A 27935-nucleotide genomic window follows, 5' to 3' on the forward strand; every position below is an offset into this window, starting at 1 on the left:
TAGCAGCAGCAGCACCACCTGTGCATTTACCCGAAGGAACACAAATTATGTTTATAAATGACTTTCTTCATATTGTAGGTTTATACATGTATATATGCACAAATATATATACATATGATAAATGTATTAAGGGTTTATGTTTCAGTTCAGTTGAGTTGCTCAGTTGTCTCTCTTTGCGACCCCATGGACTGCAGCACACCAGGCTACCCTGTCCATCACCAACTCCTGGAGCTTCCTCAGATTCATGTCCATTGAGTCGGTGATGCCATCCAACCATCTCATCCTCTGTCGTCCCCTCTCCTCCTGCCTTCAGTCTTTCCCAGCATCAGGGTGTTTACCAATGAGTCCGTTCTTTGCATCAGGTGGCTGAAGTATGGGAGCTTCAGCTTCAGCATCAGTCCTTCCAATGAATATTCAGGACTGATCTCCTTTAGGATGGACTGGTTATATCTCCTTGCAGTCCAAGGGACCCTCAAGAGTCTTCTCCAACACCACAGTTCAAAAGCATCAATTCTTTGGCGCTCAGCTTTCTTTATGGTCCAACTCTCACACCCATACATGACTACTGGAAAAATTATGACTACAAAAAAAAAATTCTTCTAATGATGTATGTAAATAAATTGGGGCTTCCCAGGTGGCACTAGTGGTAAAGAATCTACCTGCCAAAGCAGAAGACATTAAGAGATGCAGATTCTATCCCTGGGTTGGGAAGATCTTCTGGAGAGTAAAATAAAAACACAGCCCATGTGTGTTCTCGCAAATCACATGGACAGAGGACCATAGCAGGCTACAGTCCAGGGGTTGCAAAGAGTTGGACGTGACTGAAGTGACTAAACATGCATGTAATTAAGTTTAACTGTGGCTTTCATTTCAGAATAATAAAAGGGTCCTAAAATATTTGGCATTGTAAGGCACCGTTAAGAGCACTGGGGTGGTGAAGAGTAAATCTTCACCACCTTTTAAAAAAGACTTTAGTTCAGATTCAGGTTCTGAATATGAGGACTGTGATAAGGATCAAATTACCTTCTTGAGTGTCAACTTATATATAAAATGGAGACAGTAATTGTAACTCAGGGCTGTTATGAATATTAAATGTCAGTGTATGTAAATCCCTTCTATCCTGCATATAGTAAATGCTGAAAACTGTTAGCTATTATGATCATTATTAAAATACGGATGATATATACCTTGTAAGATTATAAATGTTCAGCAAGAAGTAGACAAGCTGCCTAATTTATCACATTTCATTGAATCCGGGTTGTACCATTATTTTAGTTACCTCCAAGGAAGACAAAAAATGCTGCCAGTTGCACAATAGATAGTAAGGTTGAAAAATGAAATGTTAGTCGCTCAGTCATGTATGACCCTCTGTTACCCCAAGGAGTGTAGCCTGCCAGGCTCCTCTACCCATCGAATTCTCCAGGTAAGAACACTGAAGTGGATTGCCATTCCCTTTTCTGGGGGATCTTCCCAACCCAGAGATCGAACCTGGATCTCTACCATTGCAGTTATAAACAGTAAGGTAGATTCCAATTTCAGGTACATTAAGTGTAAAAAATTTTGCATTAAAATAAAAAATACTTTATCTCTTCTTCTCTTCCCTATTACTTAAAGAATGAAGAATGTTTACTCCTTAGAGTCTGAAATTTTGTTTCCTATTCTTTTTCCTACCAAGACCCTAGGATCTCCTACTTACTTGGCTACAAAAGGGCTACAAGCACTGTAAGCTTTCTGTATCACTTTTATACTATCACGATTCCCCTTTATTTCTTCCATCTCAGTGTGAATTCAACTGCTCAGCATTCTGATTCTTGTTATATAAATCAGTATTTTAAAAGCCCCAAACCTCTTCTTACTTAACACCTCCAATCTAATATTTAGGTTCAGAACAATTTATTAATGAATATGTACACCTTTGGGCTTCCCAGATGGCTCTAGTTGTAAAGAACTCACCTGCCAACACAGGAAAGGTAAGAGATGGGGGTTCGATCCCTGGGTCAGGAGGATCCCCTGAAGGAGGGCATGGCAACCCACTCTGGGATTCTTGCCTGGAGAACCTCATGGACAGAGGAGTCTTGCAGGCTACAGTTTATGGGTTCACAAAGAGTTGGACATGACTGAAGCAACTTAGCATGCATGCATGCCTTTAAAGTGAACAGCACGGTGATTGACCAGGCACTCCATGGGAACAGAAACAGACAAAGACAGGGAAGAAATTCAAACTTGAAGTAAGAAATGGCAAATTTATATGCCAAAGGTGGTAGAAAGGTTAAATAGAATGAAAGTGGAGAATAGAAAACTTTCTCACAAAATGACTCTAGAAATCTTCAAATGCTCAGAAACATTAATTCAAATGTGAAGTAAGAAATGGCAAATTTATATGCCAAAGGTGGTAGAGAGGTTAAAGAGAATGAAAGTGGAGAATAGAAAACTTTCTCACAAAATGACTTCCTAGGAAATCTCTTCAAATCTCTTCAGAAACACTCTGTCTCACCTAGCAAGTAAAGTGTTGTTAATATAGTTGGTCTCTTATTTGGCTAAACAAAATTAAACAAACATAATAATTTCAGAAATAAAATAACAGAAATCAGAAATAATTCAAATTAAGGTTTTGGTTATTCTGTTTATTTCACTTAGGACACTCAGTGGACATTAACTGGGGTACTTAAAAGTCATTTCAATTAGGCACCTCTTTAGTCCTTCATCAATTATTTCAAGTGTTCTAGCCTCAAATACATTCCTTTCTTCTACAAACTTCTGAAAGAGATGAGTACCTCCACCCACACCAAAATAATGTACTTTGCTGGCCAAAAGCACCCGTCCATTTTTATCTAACAATCTAAGGAATGTTTGGTGCAAAGGACCATAATAATCTGGATTGTAAATAGTTTCTGAGGTAAGAATGAGATCATATTTTTTAAAGAGTTTTTCACTGCTCTGTACAAGCTTACAAAACTCAGACCACTCCCCTGAAAAGAAGCGGCATTTACATAGCTCTTGTGCTACTGTTGATCTCCTCAGTCTTTTCACATCTGGTTTATTTACATCATTTTCTTCATCTTCCAAAGTGGAGTTGGCCACTACATTAGGTAAGGTTACTTCATCAATCACCACACTGTTATAATCTTGAAAATGAATTTCTTTGGCACCTCCCTTGAGTGCCATTATACCCAGCAACCCTGATCCACAACCAAGATCCAACACTTTTTTCCCAGCAAATTTCACTTTGGCCTTTGTCAGATATGCCAGGAGGTCAAAGGTACACTCCCAGATTTTCAAGCCTCCTTCATAAACACCTGAAATCAGGTCAGAGTGAGAAGAAAAGCTTTTTGAAATGATGTTTTCTCCAGGGAAGTTCTCTTTCAACAAGGTGGTTTTCATTATTGATATGTTAACGTGTTGGAGACCTGGTAATGTTTCTGTGACTTTATTTTCTAACACTTTCTTTAAATCTTTAGGCTTAGCATGCTCTTTGGCAACTCTCAAGCAGGGCTTTTCCTCGTGTGGTTCCAAGTTACTGGAACTGTTAGCTGCACCGAATGAGCTGTCTGGGTCTTGAGAGGGAGCCTCCTTTCTCTCTGACTTATGTTCCCACAAATGGTCCTGCAAGTCAGATTGTTCTGTGGAACATTTTTTGTCTCTGTGTGTATTACCTTTTTGTCTTTCTGAGACTGAAGACTCTTGTGAGGAATGTAGGGCCAAAGCTCCATCTCCAAGAGATGTTAATTCATCTTCCAGATGGTCTTCTATAGTGAAATTAAATTGAAAAGTCATTCTCTCATAAAATGCACACAACCGTTAAACTCTAAGGAAGCTTCTTCAACTTCTGGAGAGAACTGATGACACACATGTAAACCTGCCTCAATTAATTATTCTGTTAGTTCTGCTGAAGGTCTATTTCTCTTTAGCTGCTTATACAGTTACAAATATTCAGAGCTATTTCCAAATGACTTTTAAGAGGTCTTTGCTCTTCTTTCAGTGCAGCTCTAGAGAAAAAAAAAAAAAAAATTGTTATTAAGAAGCAAAGTGACACATTTCATTTAAATTGTTCTTTACAGCATCGGACCTTGCTTCTATCACTAGTCACATTCACAACTGGGTATTGTTTTTGCTTTGGCTCCATCCCTTTATTCTTTCTGTAGTTATTTCTCCACTGATCTCCAGTAGCATATTGGGCACCTACCGACCTGGGGAGTTCCTCTTTCAGTGTCCTATCATTTTGCCTTTTCATACTGTACATGGGGTTTTCAAGGCAAGAATACTGAAGTGGTTTGCCATTCCCTGCTCCGGTAGACCACAGTCTGTCAGACCTCTCCACCACGACCTGTCCGTCTTGGGTGGCCTCACATGGCATGGTTTAGTTTCATTGAGTTAGACAAGGCTGTGGTCCATGTGATTAGATTGACTAGTTTTCAAAAGGTCGGTTTTCATTCCAATCCCAAAGAAAGGCAATGCCAAAGAATGTTCAAACTACCACAATTGCACTCATCTCACACACTAGTAAAGTAATGCTCAAAATTCTCCAAGCCAGGCTTCAGCAATATGTGAACCATGAACTTTAAAGATGTTCAAGCTGGTTTTAGAAAAGGCAGAGGAACCAGAGATCAAATTGCCAACATGCAGTGGATCATCACAAAAGCAAGAGAGTTCCAGAAAAACATCTATTTCTGCTTTATTGACTATGCCAACACCTTTGACTGTGTGAATCACAATGAATTGTGGAAAATTCTGAGAGATGGGAATACCAGAGCACCTGACCTGCCTCTTGAGAAACTTGTATGCAGGTCAGGAAGCAACAGTTAGAACTGGACATGGAACAACAGACTGATTCCAAATAGGAAGAGAAGTACGTCAAGGCTGTATATTGTCACCCTGCTTATTTAACTTCTATGCAAATCATGAGAAACACTGGGCTGGAAGAAGCACAAGCTGGAATCAAGATTGCCAGGAGAAATATCAATAATCTCAGATATGCAGATGACACCACCCTTATGGCAGAAAGTGAAGAGGAACTAAAAAGCCTCTTGATGAAAGTGAAAGAGGAGAGTGAAAAAGTTGGCTTAAAGCTCAACATTCAGAAAACAAAGATCATGGCATCTGGTCCCATCACTTCATGGCAAATAGATAGGGAAACAGCGGAAAACAGTGTCAGACTTTATTTTTGGGGGGCTCCAAAATCACTGCAGATGGTGATTGCAGCCATGAAATTAAAAGATGCTTACTCGTTGGAAGGAAATTATGATCAACCTAGATAGCATATTGAAAAGCAGAGACATTACTTTGCCAACAAAGGTCCGTCTAGTCAAGGCTATGGTTTTTCCAGTGGTCATGTATGGATGTGAGAGTTGGACTGTGAAGAAAGCTGAGTGCCGAAGAATTGATGCTTTTGAACTGTATTGTCAGAGAAGACTCTTGAGAGTCCCTTGGACTGCAAGGAGATCCAACCAGTCCATTCTAAAGGAGATCAGCCCTGGGTGTTCTTTGGAAGGAAAGATGCTAAAGCTGAAACTCCAGTACTCCAGCCACCTTACGTGAAGAGTTGACTCATTGGAAAAGACTCTGATGCTGGGAGGGATTGGGGGCAGGAGGAGAAGGGGACGACAGAGGATGAGGTGGCTGGATGGCATCACCGACTCGATGGACTTGAGTTTGAGTGAACTTCGGGAATTGGTGATGGACAGAGAGGCCTGGCGTGCTGCAATTCATGGGGTTGCAAAGAGTCGGACACAACTGAGCGACCGAACTAAACTGAACTGATACATTCCATCCTCCCCCACCAACAGCTTTTCTATGAAAGCTGTGGAGAGAGAGGGAGACAGATTTGGAAACACACACAGCCTTCAGGGTTCAAAAGCTGAAGATAATAAACTCTAAAAACAAATAAAAGAAGAGCAGCAGCAGCAACAATTAAAAACAATACAGTCTAAAATTCTCGGGCAGAAAATGATTCAGCTTAGCGATTATCACGGCCCTGCCCAAACATATAATATTTAAACTCTTAAACTGCCAGAATCTCTTCAGTCTGAGAGGGTAACAGGCAGGAAGGCCAGGGGTCTCCAAACAGAGGAAGTAGTTTGCAAGTGTCAGACATTTTTCTCTCTCTTAAGCGGCAGGAGGAAACAAACTAGCGATAGTTTTTCCTTCTCTATACAAATTTAAAAGGTTTCTCTTAAAATTCTGTGTTGCCATGACACCTGGTTTCACCTGAAGTTACCTACTCTCCAACCTAGAGATAACCAATGCTTTTTTCTTATGGAAGTATTTATCTTAAGCTATGCTAATGTACTACGCATTTATCCCAAACTCTGTCTTCAAGTCAGTTCTGCCTTTTGGCTCAGAACCTACTTGATAAACCAGTATGTTATACTCAGATATTGTTCCTCTAATCTATGTAAATGAATCTATTTGTATGATGATCTGCCCTTCTTCAAGATTCAAGTTAATCATTTTATGGCCCAAGATAAACCATTTGGTGCCAAGCTTATCCCAAAATGCATCTTATGGGTGAGGGGCCTGGTGCCATTCTGAGTTTTGAGACATTCCTTTCCCCTGGTGGCTCAGAGGTTAAAGCGTCTGCCTGCAAGGTGGGAGACCTGGGTTCAATCCCTGGGTCAGGAAGATCCCCTGGAGAAGGAAATAGCAACCCACTCCAGTATTCTTGCCTGGAGAATCCCATGGATGGAGGAGCCTGGTAGGTTACAGTCCACGGGGTCGCAAAGAGTCAGACACGACTGAGCGACTTCACTTTCAGTGACTATATAACATCCAGCTGAAGACTAGCTGGGGGTGGGGGGGTGTACTCTTTCTGCCCCCTTCTGATGCCTATGTCAGAAGCTTTCTCTATCTCCTTTATGCTTTAATAAAACCTTATTACACAAAAGCTCTGAGCAATCAAGCCTCGTCTCTGGCCCCTGGATTGAACTCTTCTCCTCCGGGGGCCAAGAATCCGGCATTGTGATTCAACAACAACCTTTCACTTCTGTTACCGTTTCAAGTAACAGGACTTCAGGACTGTATTTTGCTGAATGAGCATCCCTTTAAAAACATGCACAGGTATGCTGATGTGTGTAAATTCATCCAAATGACCTAACTACAAACATTTAGCAGCCCTAAGTGTACTGGGAGTGAGGTAACTCTGGAGTAATTAGTAAAGATTAGCTTGACACAAAATAAGGGTACTGAACCGTGTGGAGAGGCCCGTAGAAAATGGAAGCAACTTAATCAAGAGGGTCTTCTCTGTATCTACTGTGTTAGACACTTAATATATACCATGAGTTCAATCTGCACACCAACTCTGACAGGTGGGTCTCTAGCCCCATTACATAAGATGTACAGAGTAGGGTCAACACATTAAGTGGGTAGGAAGGCGTCTGTTTCTATCCCACTTCACCTCGGGACTTGCAGTCATTCCTGGCCGCGTGCCCAGGTCAAACCCAACCCCAAATGTGCAACCAAAAAGCCCCATGGGATGGAAGGTTGTAAATCTGGGGACTCTCGGCCCTCACCTTCCCCACAGCGTCTCAAAGCAACGTTGACAGCGATCCAAACGTGGAGATGCTCGTCGCCCGGCGGACTCCCGATTCACCTGGCGAACTCCGACCAGATTCGCCAGACCGGAAACGTGCACCAGTGAATCGAGTCCTCCGCCGGCCAGACAAGCCCGGCTTTCTTCCCAGTCGTGTGGGGCCCGGGCTCACCAAGGAAAGCGGCGCCCTTCCTCTCTATGGTCTTTGTTCGCAAGGTCTGCCGGGACGTTGAGAGTTTCCGGTCTTGGCTCTGGCGGGAGTGTTTTGAAGCTTTGGTGCTGGACGAAAGCATGTCTCAGGAACGCGCCGTCCCGGCGAGCGCGGTTCCACTGGAAGAAATAAGTAGCTGGCCGGAGGAACTATGCCGCCGGGAATTGCCGTCTGTCCTGCCTCGGCTCCTTATATCCTTTATTGTCATTTCCACCTGGAGAGGGCTGTGGGGCCGGTCTCCAACCTTCTGGCTCATCTAACGCGTTGCGGGCCTTGTTGGGTCCATGCGACTTCAACTTTCTCCTCTCTTTGTTGACAGTGAGATGAGTAAGCGAGGAAATGAAGGGCGAGCGAGAGCCGTGGGTGCTGAGGCCAAAGTTACGCTTGGCTTTGGCATTGGGAGGGCTCTCGGGTGTTCTTACAGTGGTTTTCGGCAGTGGATATGCCGTTTTCTTCCACTCCTCTGGGCCTTCAAGTTGCTCTGTACGTGCAGTTAAGTGTGATGACTTTTGCCTGGTGGAGAGCGGGGGAGACAGGAATTTAGCCTTGAGCTGTAAGGTGAGCCGACTCTGGATGAAGGAGTGGAGACCGAGATACTCCGAGCGCTCATCTCTAAAGTGGGTGGTAGAATCGAATTAAAGGACGTAGTTCTGCCATGGTGCCCGGTGTGTAAAAGATGTTAAGCAAATTCAGATGTTATTCTCGTCCGGTTTTCAAACCTCTTGTTTTATTGCTGGTGAGGAGTTGCTTCGTTTACTAATTGGGTTTCATGTGCTGCGTTTGAGGTACTTAATGACTCCTTTGTTCAGGTGCAGACCGTTTAGTAGTTGAATCCCTTTTTGGTTGTAAATGTATGTGGAGGCCTAGCCCTTCATGTTAAAGGGTAACTTTTTTTTTTTGTTTTTAAACAGCTTGGAGCACAGAAAACTTAAACATAAAACTGCACTCAAAAACAAGACCTTCACTTGAGAAATTCTGAGCACTGCACAAATAATTTTTTACAGATAAAGCCAAATGTAGATATTACTGTCACAAAGAAATTATTCACCTGGACACTGGCAAAATCCCACTTCAGTGCCAAAACCCTTTCTTAATTGTTGTGCAGATATGAAATTTCTGTCCTAAAAGATTTTTGATTTCTGCAGCAAATAGCCATCCTTCTCCTCAAAAACTTCATAGCAGGCAGGGTGTTAGGCTTAGGGGGAACAAAGAACATGGTTCCTCTTTCCCCCCTCAAGCTTATAGGGGATTTCAGTAATTGAAAGTAAAAATTTTTATTCCTGCCCCCCCCCCCCAAAAGTCAACATTCCCTCCTGGTTTTCATCTCAAAATTCAAAAGAACCAGATCCTGTTCTTTTGATGAAATTTTAAGTTTCATCTCAAAATTCGAAAGAACCGAAACCCCTAGGCTTCTTAAACGGTTTCACAAGCCAAAACCTTTAATCAAGTTCTTTCATTTCTGCCCTCAGACTGTATTTTGAATCCATCATCCCCGTTTCCTGTCACTGCTCCAAACCCCCATAACCTCTCATCTGGGCTGTAGTTAATAGTTCTCTTGCTTCTACTCATGTCCTTTTACAATCTCTCCGAAAACAGTTCATATTGAAAAGCATGTCATTTCCTTTTTAAGGCACCCCTTACCACAAGGGCTTCTTAACAAATTAGGAATAAAATCTAAACTTTTACTTTCAAGTCTCCTCATATTCTAAGCCTTGTCCGTCCTCTCCTACTTAGCTCACTACATTCTAACCAGAGATACATGGAGCTCACCTACCTTAGGATCTTCATGTTTGTTGATGTTCCATGTAGCTCTTCTCCCAGCCTTTGGTAGGTCTTATTATTCAGGTTTCAGCTCAGATGTCACCTGCTCAGGTAAGCCCTTTTCAGAGTCTTCAGTTTTAGGTGGTTTCCCCAAACCCAGTCAGTAATACTTATCGCATTGCTCTGTTCAGTTTTCTAAAGAGCAGTCAGATCGTTAATAGAAATTATGTTGTTGACTTCGTTTCCTTTTTGCTTTTCCTCGCTATACTGTGAAGTTCATAAAGGCAGGAATTTTGTTTTCACTGCATTGTCTCCAGCACTTAGAATAGTTCCTGGCACATAGTAAGCATTCAGTGAAGGGCTAAAAAATTTTGTCATGTTTTAAAATGGCCTGACGTCTCATTATATAATTTCGTTTTTCAGCTTTTGGTTTTACTATAGCACTTTTCAACAAATGAAAGAAATTTTCTATAAATCCACAGTTCTGTCACCCAAACATTATTTTTATCTCTTGCATTTTACATGTTGTTTTTCAGTCTTTGCCTGCATGTCTGCATAATCATAACGAAGTTTAAATTTTGGAAGAGGTAAAATTTTTTTTTTTTTTTTTACCTTTTCTAAAATTTATACCCATGAGGCAGATTCTGCCCTGAACTAAATTAGTTCTACTGAACTAAAATGAGTTAATGACCATGCCTCATTTTGATTGCTGCTGTAAGATATGTAGTTGCAAAGTAAGATTTCAGAAGAAGAATGACTTCTTATATTACTGCGATGGGGTTGTGTTTTTTTAATTTTTCTGATTGACACATGCTTTAATAATTCTTATATTATTTTTACAGTAAAAACTTTCTAACAATTATTCTTAATGGTTTGAACGTGTGTAGTTAATAATGTGATTACTGTTGACTTTTACAGTACACATAGGATAGTTTATTATCACGTATTTGTAAGCTATGTGCAGAAGAGTTTCAGTCTGATAAGGTGATAAGATCGATATGCTAATAACATGAAAAGAAAGTAGAAAATGATCGGTGACAGATGTAGATACAGTACTATAGAAGTGCTAAGGAGAAATAAATTTGTTGCAGAAACCATGGATTATTATGGATTGTTTTCTCATCTGTCAGAAATATGTCATAATTACATATAGTTCGAAGAGATGTTTATCCTTGAGTGTTTTGAAAATACTTAAAGTATTTTCATCCTATTGTTTGTTAGCCTAATTAGCATTACTTTTTTAAAAGCAAAATTAAGCCAGTAATTTGAGTCTAATTTTAGTCTCTTACTATCATTGCTTAAACTTCAGGAAAGGTCTTTGAAAATCTATTCTCAGTAGTGAATATGTTACTCAGTTCAGTTCAGTTCAGTCACTCAGTCATGTCCAACTCTGTGACCCCATGGACTGCAGTACGCCAGGCCTCCCTATCCATCAACAACAACTGGAGTTTACTCAAACTTATGTCCATTGAGTCAGTGATGCTATCTAACCATCTCATTCTCTGTTGTCCCCTTCTCCTCCCGCCTTGAATCTTTCCCAGTATCAGGGTCTTTTCAAATGAGTTAGCCCTTCACATCAGGTGGCCAAACTTTGGAGTTTCAGCTTCAACATCTGTCCTTCCAATGAACATTCATTGGACTGATTTCCTTTAGGATGGACTGGTTGTATCTCCTTGCAGTCCAAGGGACTCTCAAGAGTCTTCTCCAACACCACAGTTCAAAAGCATCAATTCTTTGGCATTCAGCTTTCTTTATAGTCCAACTTTCACATCCATACATAACTGCTGGAAAAACCATAGCCTTGACTAGACAGACCTTGTTGGAAAATAATGTCTCTGCTTTTTAATGTGCTATCTAGGTTGGTCATAACTTTACCTTCCAAGGAGTAAGCGTCTTTTAAATTCATGGCTACAATCACCATCTGCAGTGATTTTGGAGCCCCCCCAAAATAAAGTCTGTCACCGTTTACACTGTTTCTCCATCTGTTTGCCGTGAAGTGATGGGACCAGATGCCATGATCTTAGTTTTCTTAATGTTGAGTTAAGCCAGCTTTTTCATTCTCCTCTTTCACTTTCATCAAGAGGCTCTTTATTTCTTCACTTTCTGCCATAAGGGTGGTGTCATCAGCATATCTGAGGTTATTGATATTTCTCCCGGCAATCTTGATTCCAGCTTGTGCTTCTTCCAGCCCAGCATTTCTCATGATGTACTCTGCATAGAAGTTAAATAGGCAGGGTGACAATCTACAGCCTTGACTTACTCCTTTTCCCATTTGGAACCAGTCTGTTGTTCCATGTCCAGTTCTAACTGTTGCTTCCTCACCTGCATACAGATTTCTCAAGAGGCAGGTCAGGTGGTCTGGTATTCCCATCTCTTTGAGAATTTTCCACAGTTTATTGTGATCCACACAGTCAAAGGCTTTGGCATAGTCAATAAAGCAGAAATAGTAGGTTTTCTGGAACTCTCTTGCATTTTCAATGATCCAGCGGATGTTGGCAATTTGATCTCTGGTTCCTTTTTTTTGTTTGTTTTTGTTTTTGTTTTTGTTTTAGTTTTTTATTTTTTAAATTTTAAAATCTTTAATTCTTACATGCGTTCCCAAACATGAACCCACCTCCCACCTCCCTCCCCATAACATCTCTCTGGGTCATCCCCATGCACCAGCTCCAAGCATGCTGTATCCTGCATCAGACATAGACTGGCGATTCAATTCTTACATGATAGTATACATGTTAGAATGTCATTCTCCCAAATCATCCCACCCTCTCCCTCTCCCTCTGAGTCCAAAAGTCCATTATACACATCTGTGTCTCTTTCCCTGTCTTGCATACAGGGTCGTCATTGCCATCTTCCTAAATTCCATATATATGTGTTAGTATACTGTATTGGTGTTTTTCTTTCTGGCTTACTTCACTCTGTATAATCGGCTCCAGTTTCATCCATCTCATCAGAACTGATTCAAATGAATTCTTTTTAATGGCTGAGTAATACTCCATTGTGTATATGTACCACAGCTTTCTTATCCATTCATCTGCTGATGGACATCTAGGTTGTTTCCATGTCCTAGCTATTATAAACAGTGCTGCGATGAACATTGGGGTACCTGTGTCTCTTTCAATTCTGGTTTCCTCGGTGTGTATGCCCAGCAGTGGGATTGCTGGGTCATAAGGTAGTTCTATTTGCAATTTTTTAAGGAATCTCCACACTGTTCTCCATAGTGGCTGTCCTAGTTTGCATTCCCACCAACAGTGTAGGAGGGTTCCCTTTTCTCCACACCCTCTCCAGCATTTATTGCTTGCAGATTTTTGGATCGCAGCCATTCTGACTGGTGTGAAGTGGTACCTCATTGTGGTTTTGATTTGCATAACCAGCTTGAACATCTGGAAGTTCACGGTTCACATACTGTTGAAGCCTGGCTTAGAGAATTTTGAGCATTACTTTATTGGCATGTGAGATGAGTGCAATTGTGCAGTAGTTTGAGCATTCTTTGACTTTGCCTTTCTTTGGGATTGGAATAAAAACTAACCTTTTCTAGTCCTGTGGCCACTGCTTAGTTTTCCAAATGTGCTGGCATATTGAGTGCAGCACTTTCACAGCATCTTCTTTCAGGATTTGAAATAGCTCAACTGGAATGCTATCACCTCCACTAGCTTTGTTCGTAGTGATGCTTCCTAAGGCCCACTTGACTTCACATTCTGGCTCTAGGTGAGTGATCACACCATCGTGATCATCTGGGTCGTGAAGATCTTTTTTGTACAGTTCTGTGTATTCTTGCCACCTCTTCTTAATATCTTCTGCTTGGAAGGTCCATTACCATTTCTGTCCTTTATTGAGCCCATCTTTGCATGAGATGTTCCCTTGGTATCTTTAATTTTCTTGAGATCTCTAGTCTTTCCCATTCTATTGTTTTCCTATATTTCTTTGCACTGATCACTGGGGAAGGTTATCTTACTGCTCCTTGCTATTTAGAATGCTGCATTCAAATGGGTATATCTTTCCTTTTCTCCTTTGCTTTTTGCTTCTCTTCTCTTCTCTTCATAGCTATTTGTAAGGCCTCCTCAGACAGCCATTTTGCTTTTTTGCATTTCTTTTACTTGGTGATGGTCTTGATCTCTGTCTCCTGTACAGTATCGAGAACCTCAGTCCATAGTTCATCAGGCACTCTGTCTATCAAATCTAGTCCCTTAAATCTATTTCTCACTTCCACTGTATAATCGTTAGGGATTTGATTTAGGTCACCTGAATGGTCTAGTGGTTTTCCATACTTTCTTCAATTTCAGTCTGAATTTGGCAATAAGGAGTTCATGATCTGAGCCACAGTCAGCTCCCGGTCTTGTTTTTGCTAACTGTAGAGAGCTTCTCCATCTTTGGTTGCAAAGAATATATTCAGTCTGATTTTGGTGTTGACCATCTGGTGATGTCCATGTGTGGAGGCTTCTCTTGTTTTATTGAAGAGGGTGTTTGCTATGACCAGTGCATTCTCTCGGCAGAACTCTATTAGCCTTTGCCCTGCTTCATTCTGTACTCCAAGGCCAAATTTGCCTATTACTCCAGGTGTTTCTTGACTTCCTACTTTTGCATTCCAGTCCCCTGTAATGAAAAGGACATCTTTTTTGAGTGTTAATTCTGGAAGGTCTTGTAGAGGTCTTCATAGAACCGTTCAACTTCAGCTTCTTCAGCGTTACTGGTCGAGGCGTAGAGTTGGATTACCGTGATATTTAACGTCTTAATACTATAATACTAGTATCTCCCTTAATTTTTTTACTCTATGTATCAGCATTCTGACAGTTGGATCGAGCATATTCGTAAGTAAAATTGTCTTAATTGTATGATAGCTTTGATGTCATTAAAACTTGAGTCCCACATCTCAATACAGTTTCATATTCCTTTTACATTTATTCTTCCTATTGTAGGGTTACAACTTTTGTAATCTTCAGTTAGTTAAAATGACCAATTACCTCAAATTATAGTACTTAAAAAGTTTTAAATTTCAGTCTGCATAGATACCAAAAGTGTTCTATTTGATAACGTGTGATAAGCACAATGTACATTTTAAATATTAGTTGTTAAGCTGGTTAGACCTATAAAAAACATAATTTGCAGCCTACTGAATAACCCTCAACCTGTTTGTTCGTGTAGTGTCAGTTAGAAAATAACTTTCTAAGTTACAAAAAGCTGATTGTTTGGGCATGACTAATCTGTTATTTGGAAAAGTTGACTTTATCTTCATCTGTCTTTATTATTCTTACTTGATGTAATTTACTTATTTACTTAGAAGAAGTAGAGAATTAAGACTATCCTTTCTAGTTTACCAATGTATTTTGAGTTCTTTTCTATTTACATTTCACTTGATTGTGGAATATTTGCTTACCATCTTGAACCTATGTGCTGTGTATGGGCATATGGAGTCTAATTTTTTTTAAGTCACAGTTATTTTTTTATCCTGAGGTTAAGAGTTATGCACATTCAGTATAGAAAATTTGTTAACATGCAGAAAAACAGAATAATAAAACAATTATGAATCTGAAATATTTCAGATTTTGGCATAAGATATCCTCATCTTGATTCTGTATATTCCTGCTAGCTTATTTGTGTATTATTTTTTGTATATACATGTTTATATATGTATATATATATTAAAATTAGAATTATACCATTTGAAACTCTTTTCATTTTAGCTTAAAGTATTGTGGACATTTTATCATGGTTTTACATAATCTCTAACAAATGTTTTAATGATCATAGATTCTATTCAGTAGATGGACCTCATCCATTAACTGATCCTCAATTACTGGACATATACTTTTTTTTTTTCTAATTTTGGTATTATTTCAGGTTATTTAATTGTTAATAGTTTCTCTACATAGACTATGGCATTTTGAAACTGTTCAAAGCTTTTGGTTGGTAGTACTTACATATGCTTGCATTGGAAACGGATAGTAATCTTGTTGGCTGATGTGACTTAATATTGTTACAAAATATATTACTATTTTCTTTTATAGAAATTCTGAAAATTATTGTGGAAATGTTTTTACCTCATATGAACCACCTGACATTGGAACAGACTTTCTTTTCACAAGTGCTGCCAAAGGTATAGTACTATTATTATCTTAATATACATGTTTTAAGGCTAGTAAAATCTAGCCTCAGTTTTAGGCCATTTATTCTTAATTTCTTAATGTATCACATGCTTGAAATACAAATAAAACAGTTAAAAATGATTTCATGTGAGAGTATAATGGTGTTAGTGTGACTGTTATGTGAATAAACAACTTATGTTTTCAGAGAGTATGGATTTTTTACTAATTGCATTTTTATTATTTGTAGTTAATTTTAAATACTCTTATAATTTTTAAAGCTATTCATTGAAAATTAGGATGGATGATGAAGTTAGTTAAGTCTCTTTTTATATCTTCTCTGTACAGTTTATTAATAATTGTTAAATTTCATTGTCTGGAAAAATGAAGCCAGAATTTATCAAAGCAGCCTTAGAGTAAAAATGTCTAGAATATTGGTAAAATCAAGTAAATTAAGAGGAAGCATCAAATTCACCACTGCATAGCTACCTTTTATATATATGTGGTATACCTTTTCTCTGAAAAGCAGTGTCATTACTTTTTTTTATTTATTATGAGAACTAAAGGTACTTTGCTGACAAAATGAGACTTTTTCTGTAATAACTTCTCTCTTATTAGAATGGACTTTGTGTAGTTTTGAAGCAAATAGTTATCAAAACTCCTTTTACTCATTCACTCAGTTCTCTAAAAAGATTCTTAAAATTTGTTCTTGATACCAAAAAAAGTCTAACTAATCTGTGGGTGAAAAGGAGATATTGAGTGTTAACAGGCCTAAGGGAAACAGTACCCTCTTTAATTACAGTGTGTTGTCAACTATGATTGTTCTTATAGTGCAGTGTTTAGGCCACTTAACTTGTTTAGATCTTAATTTGGCTAACTTTTCAGACAAAAACACTTTGTTCTGAGGTCATGTACTGTGTCTCTAATCTAGGAATGGTGTTTTGAGTTGGTCAAAAATGGAAACTGGATAGAAAACAAGTAAATAGGTAATTCAACACAGATTCATTACCACGACCAGAAAATATCCGATTAATGTTCACTGGTTAAGATAATCATCTTTTATTTATATAAGTGTAAGAGTAGCACTTTTGTTACAACACCAGAACTTTGAGTGATCTCTTTATGGATGTTATTACAGAAATAGAAGACATCAATTTTTGTTGAAGACTGTATTTTTCAAAGAGATTATATTGTGGAAACACTATACAAAAAATACTATACACACACACATTATTAACTTTATTAGGTACAGTTGTTATACTGGACAATATCCTGTGGCTATTAATAATGCAAAATCAAGTCAATTTTTTTTTGAACGGTGTGTCTTTCCTTTTCTAGTGACTTCTATTACTGCTGCTTATGACCTGCTTTGTTTTCACAGACTGTGAGATTATTTGATGACATGATGTATGAGTTAACCAGTCAAGCCAGAGAACTGTCAAGCCAAAATTTAGAAATCCAGAGCACTCTAAGAAATATTTTACAAGTATGTCAAATATATTAGGAAGGGGGGTGGGGCAGAACTTCAAGAGTGTGAGAATTTTTATACTAATATTAGCTGTATACTCTTTATATAATAGCCCAATGCTAGAACTAAATTTATAGAATTAAAGATATGAAGATATTACAGAAGGGATAAATGAATTTTTATACAATTTTGTGCTTAATAAACATCTTAATAAACTTATATAAGTTTAGACAAGTAATAAACTAGTATAAGACAAATATAATCAAGATATCATGCCCTATCTATAATTCCAAGGCATATGTGTAGAATACCTGCCGTATACTTTGATGTGTGGGTTAGTATGCCAACTTCCTTTTTTAACCAAATGTCTAGCCAGTTTTAATATTTGTAATTCTGATAGACTAAAGTTATGTATAAGGAGGAACAGAGGGTCCATTTTGTTCATTACTATATCCGTAGTATACAGTTCAGATGCACAGAAAATATGTTCTGAGTGAAACTTCTTTCCTTACTTCCAGACAATGGTACAGCTATTAGGAGCTCTTACTGGATGTGTTCAGCATGTCTGTGCCACTCAGGAATCTGTCATTCTAGAAAATATTCATAGTCTTCCCTCCTCTATCCTACATGTAATCAAAAGTACATTTGTACATTGTAAGGTGAGTAATGGGTCTAAGTACACTTTAAATGGCTTAGAATCCATGAGCAAAGGGCCTGAGTTGGTAGTGTTTATGTTTGTTCATAAGCTTATATTTATCCTGTATTATTGCATTGGATTTTTCCACAGAGCAAACAGCATGTATGTAAATGTTTCAAAATAAGTAATTATAGAGAAATCTTACAAAGGGGGCTCTTGCAGTTTCCTTGTTGTTGTCTTATTCTATTTCCGCTTGGTAAGGAAAGAAGTGATATGGATTCATGTTGAGTCACAGGGATCCTGAAATAGTTCTGTTGTGGCACTGGTGACTCAGGTGAATTCCTTAACAATTAGGTGCCTATAAATGGACCTTGACCTTTATTTAGTCCTGTGGCAGCTTTAAAGCAGAAAAGCTGGCTTAAGATTTGTGGGTCACAGGCAATTTTGATAATGCTGTTTGTTGGGTGAATGTATCTCTCTAGTTACCTAATCCTTCTCTTTGGTGATAGGGTACTAAAATGTCATGCCATGGACCTAATGTTATTAATCTCCTTTTTTGTTCTATATTTGTAAGATCTTAGAAGTCAGAGATTGTGTTTTATACATGCTTGCATCTCTCAAAGTACACATACGATGAAATTTCATTAAGCATTTCTTTAATGAATATGTCATTCAGTAAAAACATTAAATTTATAAGCTCTGATAGAATGAGTTAAAATAAATTTGGCTCCTGAGAATTCTCTGATTTGATTTTTTCCTCTCGTTATTTTTTTGTGATCAGAATAGTGAATCTGTCTATTCTGGGCGTCTACACCTAGTTGCAGACCTTCTGCAGGCTCTTTTTAAGGAAGCCTATTCTCTTCAGAAGCAGCTCATGGAACTGCTGGATATGGTGTGCATGAACCCTTTAATAGATGAGCATGATGATATTTTGAATATGGTAGTAGGTGAGTGAGGAAAACTTACTACTTAGTATGTGATGTATATTGACTATAAACCATGCATCAACTAAATTATTGAACCCAATCATTGTTTCTAATTAATGATTCATGATATTAAATGTATAAAAAATTTAAATCCTACCCAATAAACTTTTAATCTTTTCAATTTTTAGGTTTTGTAGAGTTGATATTTGATGCATTAACAGATTTATATATTTAGGCTAGTGATTTTCCCTACTTTTCTTCAATTAAGTCTGAATTTGGCAATAAGGAGTTCATGATCTGAGCCACAGTCAGCTCCTGGTCTTGTTTTTGCTGACTGTATAGAGGTTTTCCATCTTTGGTTGCAAAGAATATAATCAATCTGATTTTGATATTGACCATCTGGTGATGTCCACTGCTTTATTGACTACACCAAGGCCTTTGACTATGTGGATCACAACAAACTGGAAAATTCTTCAAGAGATGGGAATACCAGACAGCCTTACCTGCCTCCTGAGAAATCTGTGTGCAGGTCAAGAAGCAACAGTTAGAAATGGACATGGAATAACAGACTCGTTCCAAATAGGAAAAGAGTGCATCAAGGCTGTATGTTGTTACCCTACTTATTTAACTTGTATGCAGAGCACATCATATGAAATGCTGGGCTGGATGAAGCACAAGCTGGAATCAAGATTGCTGGGAGAAATATCAATAACCTCAGACATGCAGATGACACCACCCTTATGGCAGAAAGTGAAGAAGAACTAAAGAGCCTCTTTATGAAACTTGGCTTAAAGCTCAACATTCAGAAAACAAAGATCATGGCATCTGGTCCCATCACTTCATGGCAAATAGATGGGGAAACAGTGGAAACAGTGAGAGACTTTATTTTCTTGGGCTCCAAAATCACTGCAGAAGGTGATTGCAGCCATGAAATTAAAAGACGCTTACTCCTTGGAAAGAAAGCTATGATGAACCTAGACAGCGTATTAAAAAGCAGAGACATTACTTTCCCAACAAAGGTCCGTCTAGTGAAAGCTATAGTTTTTCCAGTAGTCATGTATGGATGTGTGAGTTGGACTATAAAGAAAGCTGAGCACTGAAGAATTTATGCTTTTGAACTGTGGTGTTGGAGAAGACTTTTGAGAGTCTTGGACTTCAAGGAGATCCAAGCAGTCCATCCTAAAGGAAATCAGTCCTGAATATTTATTGGAAGGACTGATGCTGAAGCTGAAACTCCACCTGATGCAAAGAGCTGACTCATTTGAAAAGACCCTGATGCTGGGAAAGATTGGAGGCGGGAGGAGAAGACAGAGGATGAGATGGCTGGATGGCATCACCAACTCAATGGACATGAGTTTGAGTAAGCTCCAGGAGTTGGTGATGGACTGTGCTGCAGTCCATGGGGTCGCAAAGAGTCAGACAGCTGAGCAGCTGAGCTGAACTGATATATTTAGTCAATGTTCAAAGTAGGTTGTTTCTCCACAATGATTAGCAAAGAAAGCTGTGCAACCTTGTACCTTCTAAAGCAGTAGCTTTCAGAATTTTTAAGCCATAAGTTCATAGTAAGAAAGTTTTCATTCCTTCCTGAAACACACATAAATACACATGTATGTGTATGTTTGTGCATGTGTATATATATACTACATTTATTTATTGTACATGAAATAATGTACTCTATTATAGTCTATTTCATATTTAGAAAGTGCTGATTGTTCCTTCATTAATTTCATCACTTGCCAAATGCATCATGTCCCAGAGTTTAAGAAACAATACTCCATAAGGGCAAATGTTGCATTCATAACTTCAGCATAAGGAGAGTAAGTTGGTTTTGTACAGTATTATAAGGTACCTTTTGCTCTGAAAAACCACTCCAAAATCCATTGTATTGAAGCAACTACTAGGGAGTTCCTTGGGGGTCCAGTGGTTAGGACTTGGGGCTCTCATTGTCGGGGCCTGTGTTCAGTCCCTGGTGAGGGACTGAAAATCCTGCAAGCTGAGTGGCACAGCCCCCCAAAAAAATGAATAAAATATAGCAATTACTGTTTCATTTATTCATAGTTCTGAGTTAGTATTTTTAGGCTGGGCTGAGGTGGGACAAGATTTCTCTGCTTCACAGGGTGTAACTGGCTCACCTGGGTGTTTGTGGCCATTGACCTTACTCATGAGTGGTTGTGAGCAGAGGGAGGAATAATGTGCTGAGTCAGCCATGTGTACCCCATCATCCAGCAGGTTAGCCTGGGATCAGCTACCTGCTGATAGCCTCAGGTGTTGTCAGAGCAGCAAGAGAGGGTAGGCCCCCGTAGTCAGGCACTTTAAAGTCTTTGCTTGCCTTAAACGTTTATTTTTGTCCTTTTGACCAAAGTAAGTTATGTGGCCATGTCTGGGGTCTGTGGAAGGGAACTGCCTAAGCTCATGGACATAGAAAGGGGGTTTATTGTGCTTACTTTTACAAATTATCTACTACAGGCAGAGTAGAAACCTTAATAAGTACTGTACAAATTTGTTTTGATTCTTCTTTGTTAGGTTTTCTTTCCTTAGCAATATATCATTTTTTATTAGAATATCTGCAGAATATTTCAGTTATAATAGGGCACAAATTTTATTCCACTGAACATTTTTCATTTTATTTAGGTCATAGAGTAGCTATAAGCATCAAACTTAATTTTCCATATTTTATAAAAACTCTAAATCAAAAGTGTGATACTTTCACTAATTATTTTGATGTAACTTTTTAAAACTATATTACTTATTTTAACAAATGTTAAGATCATTCATTAGATATTTTTAAACTCACTCCATATAATATTTCAATGTCCTAAGAGTTCTTTTCTCTTTCCTTGTAGTTATTCATTCATTGTTGGATATTTGCTCTGTTATTTCCAGTATGGACCATGCATTTCATGCCAATACTTGGAAATTTATAATTAAGTAAGTTTTTGTTTTGTTTTTACTTTTTGTAATATGTTTTCCATATCCAAAGTCTTAATTATTTATAAGTTTTCTTAGATTGCATTTAAAACATTTTGTATGGGTTTGTGTAATATTTACTGACACTACTCTCTGATAATCCAGATATTGTACATGTAACTCCCAAACTAAATGTTACTTCTTTATCCTGCCATCTCTAAAATTAAAAAAAAGTTCTACTCAGTTAGCTAGTACATCTGAAATAATAGGGCATGGGTCATAACCACTTGCCTACTGCTGCTGCTAAGTCACTTCAGTCATGTCAGACTCTGTGCAACCCCAGAGACTGCAGCCCACCAGGCTGGGATTCTCCAGGCAAGAACACTGGAGTGGTTGCCATTTCCTTCTCCAGTGCATGAAAGTGAAAAGTGAAACTGAAGTCGCTCAGTCGTGTCTGACCCTCAGCAGCCCCATGGACTTAAGCCTACCAGGCTCCTCCGTCCGTGGGATTTTCCAGGCAAGAGTACTGGAGTGGGGTGCCATTGCCTTCTCCATGCCTACTGCTACTAGTGTTTAACTATCAACTATCCTTTTTCCAGGCTTAGGAAAGTTAATAATTATCATTAGAGCTGAATACAATCCCCTCATTATATGCTTTTGAGTTGAGTTTAATTCCATTTATAATTTTAACTAGAACATTGTGTGAGGTTGCTAGGGAGAATGTCCATAGCATTCATCAGATTCTTGAGGGTGGAGGGACTATATTTGAGATGTAAAAATGGTTAAGAACCTCTGCTTTATACATATGCATAAAACATTAAAGATCAGTGTAATACTTTCAGGTCTTGGGTGCTTTTTTGTTTTTTAATTTTACTTTACAATACTGTATTGGTTTTGCCATACATTGAAAAATATGGAACGCTTCACGAATTTGCGTGTCATCCTTGCGCAGGGGCCATGCTAATCTTCTCTGTATCGTTCCAATTTTAGTATATGTGCTGCTGAAGCGAGCACTTGGATGCTTTTCTTGCACCAGGTCATTACATTGCCAATAAGTAACAAATAGTGCAGTGGTTAAAAGTGTCAACTCACAGCCATGCTGCATATACTTGAATCCTTTCTGAAATCATTTATCCTTTGGAAGTCCTAGGCAAGTTAGTTAACTTCTCTGAGCCTTAGTTTGCTCATCTGAAAATGAAAGTTATAACAAAAGTACCTTCTTTATGGGGGTATACTGTGTGGATCACAATAAACTGTGGAAAATTCTCAAAGAGATGGGAATACCAGACCACCTAACCTGCCTCTTGAGAAATCTATATGCAGGTCAGGAAGCAACAGTTAGAACTGGACATGGAACAACAGACTGGTTCCAAATAGAAAAAGGAGTACGTCAAGGCTGTATATTGACGTGATGGACTCGATGGACGTGAGTCTGAGTGAACTCTGGGAGTTGGTGATGGACAGGGAGGCCTGGCGTGCTGTGATTCATGGGGTCGCAAAGAGTCGGGCACAACTGAGCGACTGAACTGAACTGAGTGAGAATTAATTGAGTTTATCAGTGTGAAGTGCTTAGAACTCTGCAAGGCTAGTGAAGTACTCAGTGAGTTAGTCAAACTACCATCACCATCAGGGCTTCCCAGGTGGTATAGTAGTAAAGAATCTGCCTGCCAATGCGGGAGATGCAGGTTTGATCACTGGTCCAGGAAGATCCCCTGGAGAAGGAAATGGCAACCCACCTAAGTATTCTTGCCTGGAGAATCCCATGGATAGAGGAAGCTGGTGGGCTACAGTCCATAGAGTCGCGAAGAGTCAGACACGATTGAGCAACTGAGCACACACGCCATCACCATCAAATATCGTCTACTCTTGCCCACTTCTGATTGATTTTCTGTTCTGCATTCAGACTGATTTACTTCTAAAAAGTTCAATCAAATCATGTCACTCTACTGTTTAAAGTCCATCCAAGTTAGAGTAGATATCTCCGTTGTAGCACCCTGAACTTCTCCACCTTAGCATTTGTCACAGCTGCAATCAATCAATTATTCTTACATTATTTAATCTTCTCTCTTGTGTTGGACCAGAAATTCCATACAGACAGGACAGGGATTGTGTCTTTTCATTCGCTCCTCTATCTCCAGGCCCTCACAGACTCCAGTGTATAGTAAGAGTTCAATTAATATTTTATAAGGAGAAATAAAAAATTAGCAACTTAAGCTAATATGACAACTTCAGAGGTAAAGTCAGCACGTCTTAATTATGCCATGTCTATTGTAAATGATGCATTTTGATTTTTTATGTGTTCTATCAAATCATATTTTTATGGTCTTAAAGTTATTTAATGTGTTACTTGTGGTGATTATATTTTCTTTTTTTTCATTTAGGCAGAGCCTTAAGCACCAGTCGGTTATAAAGAGTCAGCTGAAACACAAAGATATAATTACCAGCTTGTGTGAAGACATTCTTTTCTCCTTCCATTCTTGTTTACGGTTAGCTGAGCAGATGATACAGTCAGATGCGCAGGTAAAAATGTGGGCTGACAGCACTGTGAACAGTAGCTCCTTTTCCTCTGACAGTTATTACTAAATCTATGGATCAGTTTACCAAAATGGGTTTTAATTTGTTTTGTTTTTGTTTTCAACCTGTGAGATTATTTGTAGCCCAATATTACTTTTCACCCAGACCTTACATTAGACTCCTGTAACTCCTCTACTTTCTTTCTCTCTACAGTCAGTCTGTCCCTGCCTTTTAAATACTCGCTGGTTGGTCAAGGCATTCTCCTCAGAATCCTTTCAGTCTTTTCTACTCTTACGCAGAAGTCTAATTCCTTAGTGCTATTTTTATTTAAGGTTGTCTTGAAATAGCCGCAGTGAACCTTTTCTTCACCAATCCATTGCAGCTTGTAGAGAAGCAGTATACACGTGTGTGTATGTGTGTGTATCTGTCAGTCTTCTAAACTTGGTTTATACTTATATATATTTATATTGATTTCAAAAAATAGTGTTGAATTCGCATCAGTTTTATAAAACAGATTGTATTCTAAAAATTTGTAATATGCTTATTGGGAATTACAGTTTATTTTTCTATAACTGTTATACATAGTTTGTTCTCAGACTAGCTCTTTAAAGTTTAACTCATAATAGTCCTAAATTAAAGGACTAAGCGTACTTATGACTTAACAGTTATAACTAATAATTTCAATGTGTTGTTATTTTTAAGTTGCTAAGTCATATCCAACGCTTTGTGATACCATGGACTGTAGCGTGCCGGGCTCCCCTGTCCTTCACTGTCTCCTGGAGTTTGCTCAACTTCATGTCCACTGACTCGGTGATGCCATCCAACCATCTCATCCTCTGTCGTCCTCTTTTCCTCCTGCCCTCAATCTTTCCCAGTATCAGGGTCTTGTCCAGTGAAGTGACTGTTTGCATCATGTGGCCAAAGTATTGGAGCTTCAGCATCAGTCCTTCCGATGAATATTCAGGGTTGATTTCCTTTAGGGTGGACTAGTTTGGTCTCCTTGTTGTCCAATGGATTCTCAAGTGTCTTCTCCAACACCACAGTTCAAAAGCATCACTTCTTTAGTCCTCATGCTTCTTTATGGTCCAACTCTCACATCCATACATAACTACAGGAGAAACCATAGCTTTGACCATATGGACCTTTGTCAGCAAAGTGATGTCTTTGTTTTTTGATATACTGTCTAGGTTTGTCATAGCTTTCCTTCCAGAGAGCAAGCATCTTTTAGTTTCATGGCTGCAGTCACCGTCCACAGTGATTTAGGAGCATAATAAAATAAAATCTATCACTGTTTCCCTATCTATTTGCCATGAAGTGATGGAACTAGCCAGGCTTCAGCAATACGTGAACTGTGAACTTCCTGATGTTCAAGCTGGTTTTAGAAAAGGCAGAGGACCCAGAGATCAAATTGCCAGCATGCAGTGGATCATTGCAAAAGCAAGAGAGTTCCAGAAAAACATCTATTTCTGCTTTATTGACTGTGCCAAAGCCTTTGACTATGTAGAGCACAATAAACTGTGGAAAATTCTGAAAGAGATGGGAATACCAGAGCACCTGACCTGCCTCTTGAGAAACCTATATGCAGGTCAGGAAGCAACAGTTTAGAACTGGATATGGAACAACAGACTGGTTCCAAATAAGAAAAGGAGTACGTCAAGGCTGTATACTGTCGCCCTACTTATTTAACTTATATGCAGAGTATATGAGAAATGCTGGGCTGGAAGAAGCACAAGCTGGAATCAAGATTGCCAGGAGAAATATCAATAACCTCAGATATTCAGATGACACCACCCTTACGGCAGAAAGTGAAGAGGAACTAAAGAGCCTTCTGATGAAGGTGAAAGGAGAGTGAAAACGTTGGCTTAAAGCTCAACGTTGAGAAAACGATCACGGCATCCGGTCCCAGCACTTCATGGGAAATAGATGGGGAAACAGTGGAAACAGTGTCAGACTTTATATCTGGGGGCTCCAAAATCACTGCAGATGGTGATTGCAGCCATGAAATTAAGACACTTACTCCTTGGAAGAAAAGTTATGACCAACCTAGACAGCATATTGAAAAGCAGAGACATTACTTTGTCAACAAAGGTCTGTCCAGTCAAGGCTATGGTTTTTCCAATAGTCATGTATGGATGTGAGAGTTGGACTGTAAAGAAAGCTGAGCACCAAAGAATTGATGCTTTTGAACTGTGGTGTTGGAGAAGACTCTTGAGATTCCCTGGACTGCAAGGAGATCCATCCAGTCCATCCTAAAGGAGATCAGTCCTGGGTATTCATTGGAAGGACTGATGTTGAAACTGAAACTCTAATACTTTGGCCACCTGATGCGAAGAGCTGACTTTGAAAAGACCCTGATGATGGGAAAGATTGAGGGCAGGAGGAGAAGGGGACGACAGAGGATGAGATGGTTGGATGGCATCACCGACTCAGTGAACATGAGTTTGGGTCAACTCTGGGAGTTGGTGATGGACAGGGAGGCCTGGTGTGCTGCAGTTCATGGGGTCGCAAAGAGTTGGACACAACTGAGCAATTGAACTGATGGGACTAGATGCCATTATCTTAGTTTTTTGAATGTTGAGTTTTAAGCCTGCTTTTTCACTTTCCTTTTTCACTTTCATCACGAGGCTCTTTACCTCTTTGCCTTCTGCCATTAGAGTTCTATGAGGTTGATATCTCTCCTGGCAATCTTGACTCCAACTTGTGATTCATCCAGTTTGGAATTTCACATGGTGTACTCTGCATAGAAGTTAAATTTTCATTGGTAAATGAGTTAAATATTTTTCCATAGGATAATAGTAACATCTCTTCCTGTCGTAGACCTGTGAATGGATACAGGAAATTCCTTTGTCCATTGTTCTTTGCCCAGCAACTGTGGGGGTGGGCATGTGAGGATTTATTCAGTTCCTAAAATTGGTCACAGCTTCTAGGGCCGGGATGATCTGAAAAGAGAGACCTAGAGGAGGATGGGAAGTTTGAAAATGGCTTCTGAAATTGGTGAGGAGTGAGGAGTAGCTTTAGGAAGAAGCAAACCCTTTCCTTCTTGCTTCTCTTCTTTTTATCTATCCTCCCCTTCCATCCCTTTTTTCCTTTTCTGTCCTCACTTCCTTCATTTATCCTTTCTGATTCCCTTCACCTTGCTGAAAGGAGAAGGTATTTCCTTAACCTGTGTCAGTGGCAGAAAGGATGCTCCCTTTTCCTCCTTTATCTTGTACATTTATATCCCCCACCGCAGCCTCCTCTTTCCCCAGTTTCTATGTTGCTTATCTTGACACCACAGATCCCCCAGTTAGTACTTATTCAGAGAGTAAGATTAGACAGATTCCTTGGAGAGGAGTGAAATGGGGAAAACTGAAGCCACCATACAGTCTATAGTGGAAGAGGAAAGAGAAGTCCTGAGGGTACCTGATCAGGATGGCTGTTTGTACATAAAGTATATAAGTTCAGTGCATATAAACTCCTTGTATATGAAAATCAGAGAATTGTAAACTTTCCTAACTGTCCAAGTAGATTTTCATGTTTTTCCTTACTTGTTTTTCTTTATTTATTTAGGATTCATAAGAGTAACTAGCACTACTTACTGCTGTCCATTGCCTGAAATGGAGCTTTGAAAAAAATCTCTATAGTTTCTCCATTCTTAAGTCTAAATTTTAAATAGCAGTGCCCTCTGCTGTTTACTATTGATATTTATTGAGGAATCAAACTGTTTCATTAAACTCTTCCAAGCAGTTTTTTCACCTTGTTTTTAAAAATATCAGAAAGAAACCACTGGATTTCATACGTAATATGCTGTTTATGGAAACATATAGATGTATGAGTCCCTGAATTATGTAGTTGAGGCTGCTATATAACAAATGATCACAACTGACTGCAAATCAGGTGGCAGATTTATTCACTCGCAGTTCTAGAGGA

The 27935-nt window shown here is 39.0% G+C and overlaps 2 protein-coding genes across 3 annotated transcripts in view; one reads left to right on the forward strand and one right to left on the reverse strand.

Moving 5' to 3' along the window:
• On the reverse strand, positions 2595-7622 carry METTL18 (methyltransferase like 18). The gene is made up of 2 exons (XM_005690627.3): positions 7506-7622; positions 2595-3986 (listed from the first exon to the last, which is right to left on the reverse strand). Exon 2 carries the CDS (start codon positions 3772-3774, stop codon positions 2653-2655), a length of 1122 nt encoding a protein of 373 aa, XP_005690684.1. The 5' UTR covers positions 3775-3986; positions 7506-7622; the 3' UTR covers positions 2595-2652.
• C16H1orf112 (chromosome 16 C1orf112 homolog) overlaps positions 7744-27935 on the forward strand; it is a 51284-nt gene continuing 31092 nt past the window's right edge. For both annotated transcript variants that reach the window (XM_013970164.2, XM_005690629.3), the window contains exons 1-8: positions 7744-7927; positions 14263-14302; positions 15500-15588; positions 16956-17060; positions 17561-17701; positions 18461-18626; positions 21449-21533; positions 23894-24032. In XM_013970164.2, the coding sequence (XP_013825618.1) occupies positions 7817-7927; positions 14263-14302; positions 15500-15588; positions 16956-17060; positions 17561-17701; positions 18461-18626; positions 21449-21533; positions 23894-24032 (876 nt within the window). In that variant the 5' untranslated portion in view covers positions 7744-7816. The remainder of the gene's footprint in view (positions 7928-14262; positions 14303-15499; positions 15589-16955; positions 17061-17560; positions 17702-18460; positions 18627-21448; positions 21534-23893; positions 24033-27935) is intronic.

This window comes from Capra hircus, chromosome 16, assembly GCF_001704415.2.
Source record: "Capra hircus breed San Clemente chromosome 16, ASM170441v1, whole genome shotgun sequence".
Taxonomy (NCBI): domain Eukaryota; kingdom Metazoa; phylum Chordata; class Mammalia; order Artiodactyla; family Bovidae; genus Capra; species Capra hircus.

Coding starts and splice junctions, on each gene's coding strand:
- METTL18 (XM_005690627.3), bottom strand. CDS start 3,774: ATGACTTTTCAATTTAATTTCACTATAGAAGACCATCTGGAAGATGAA.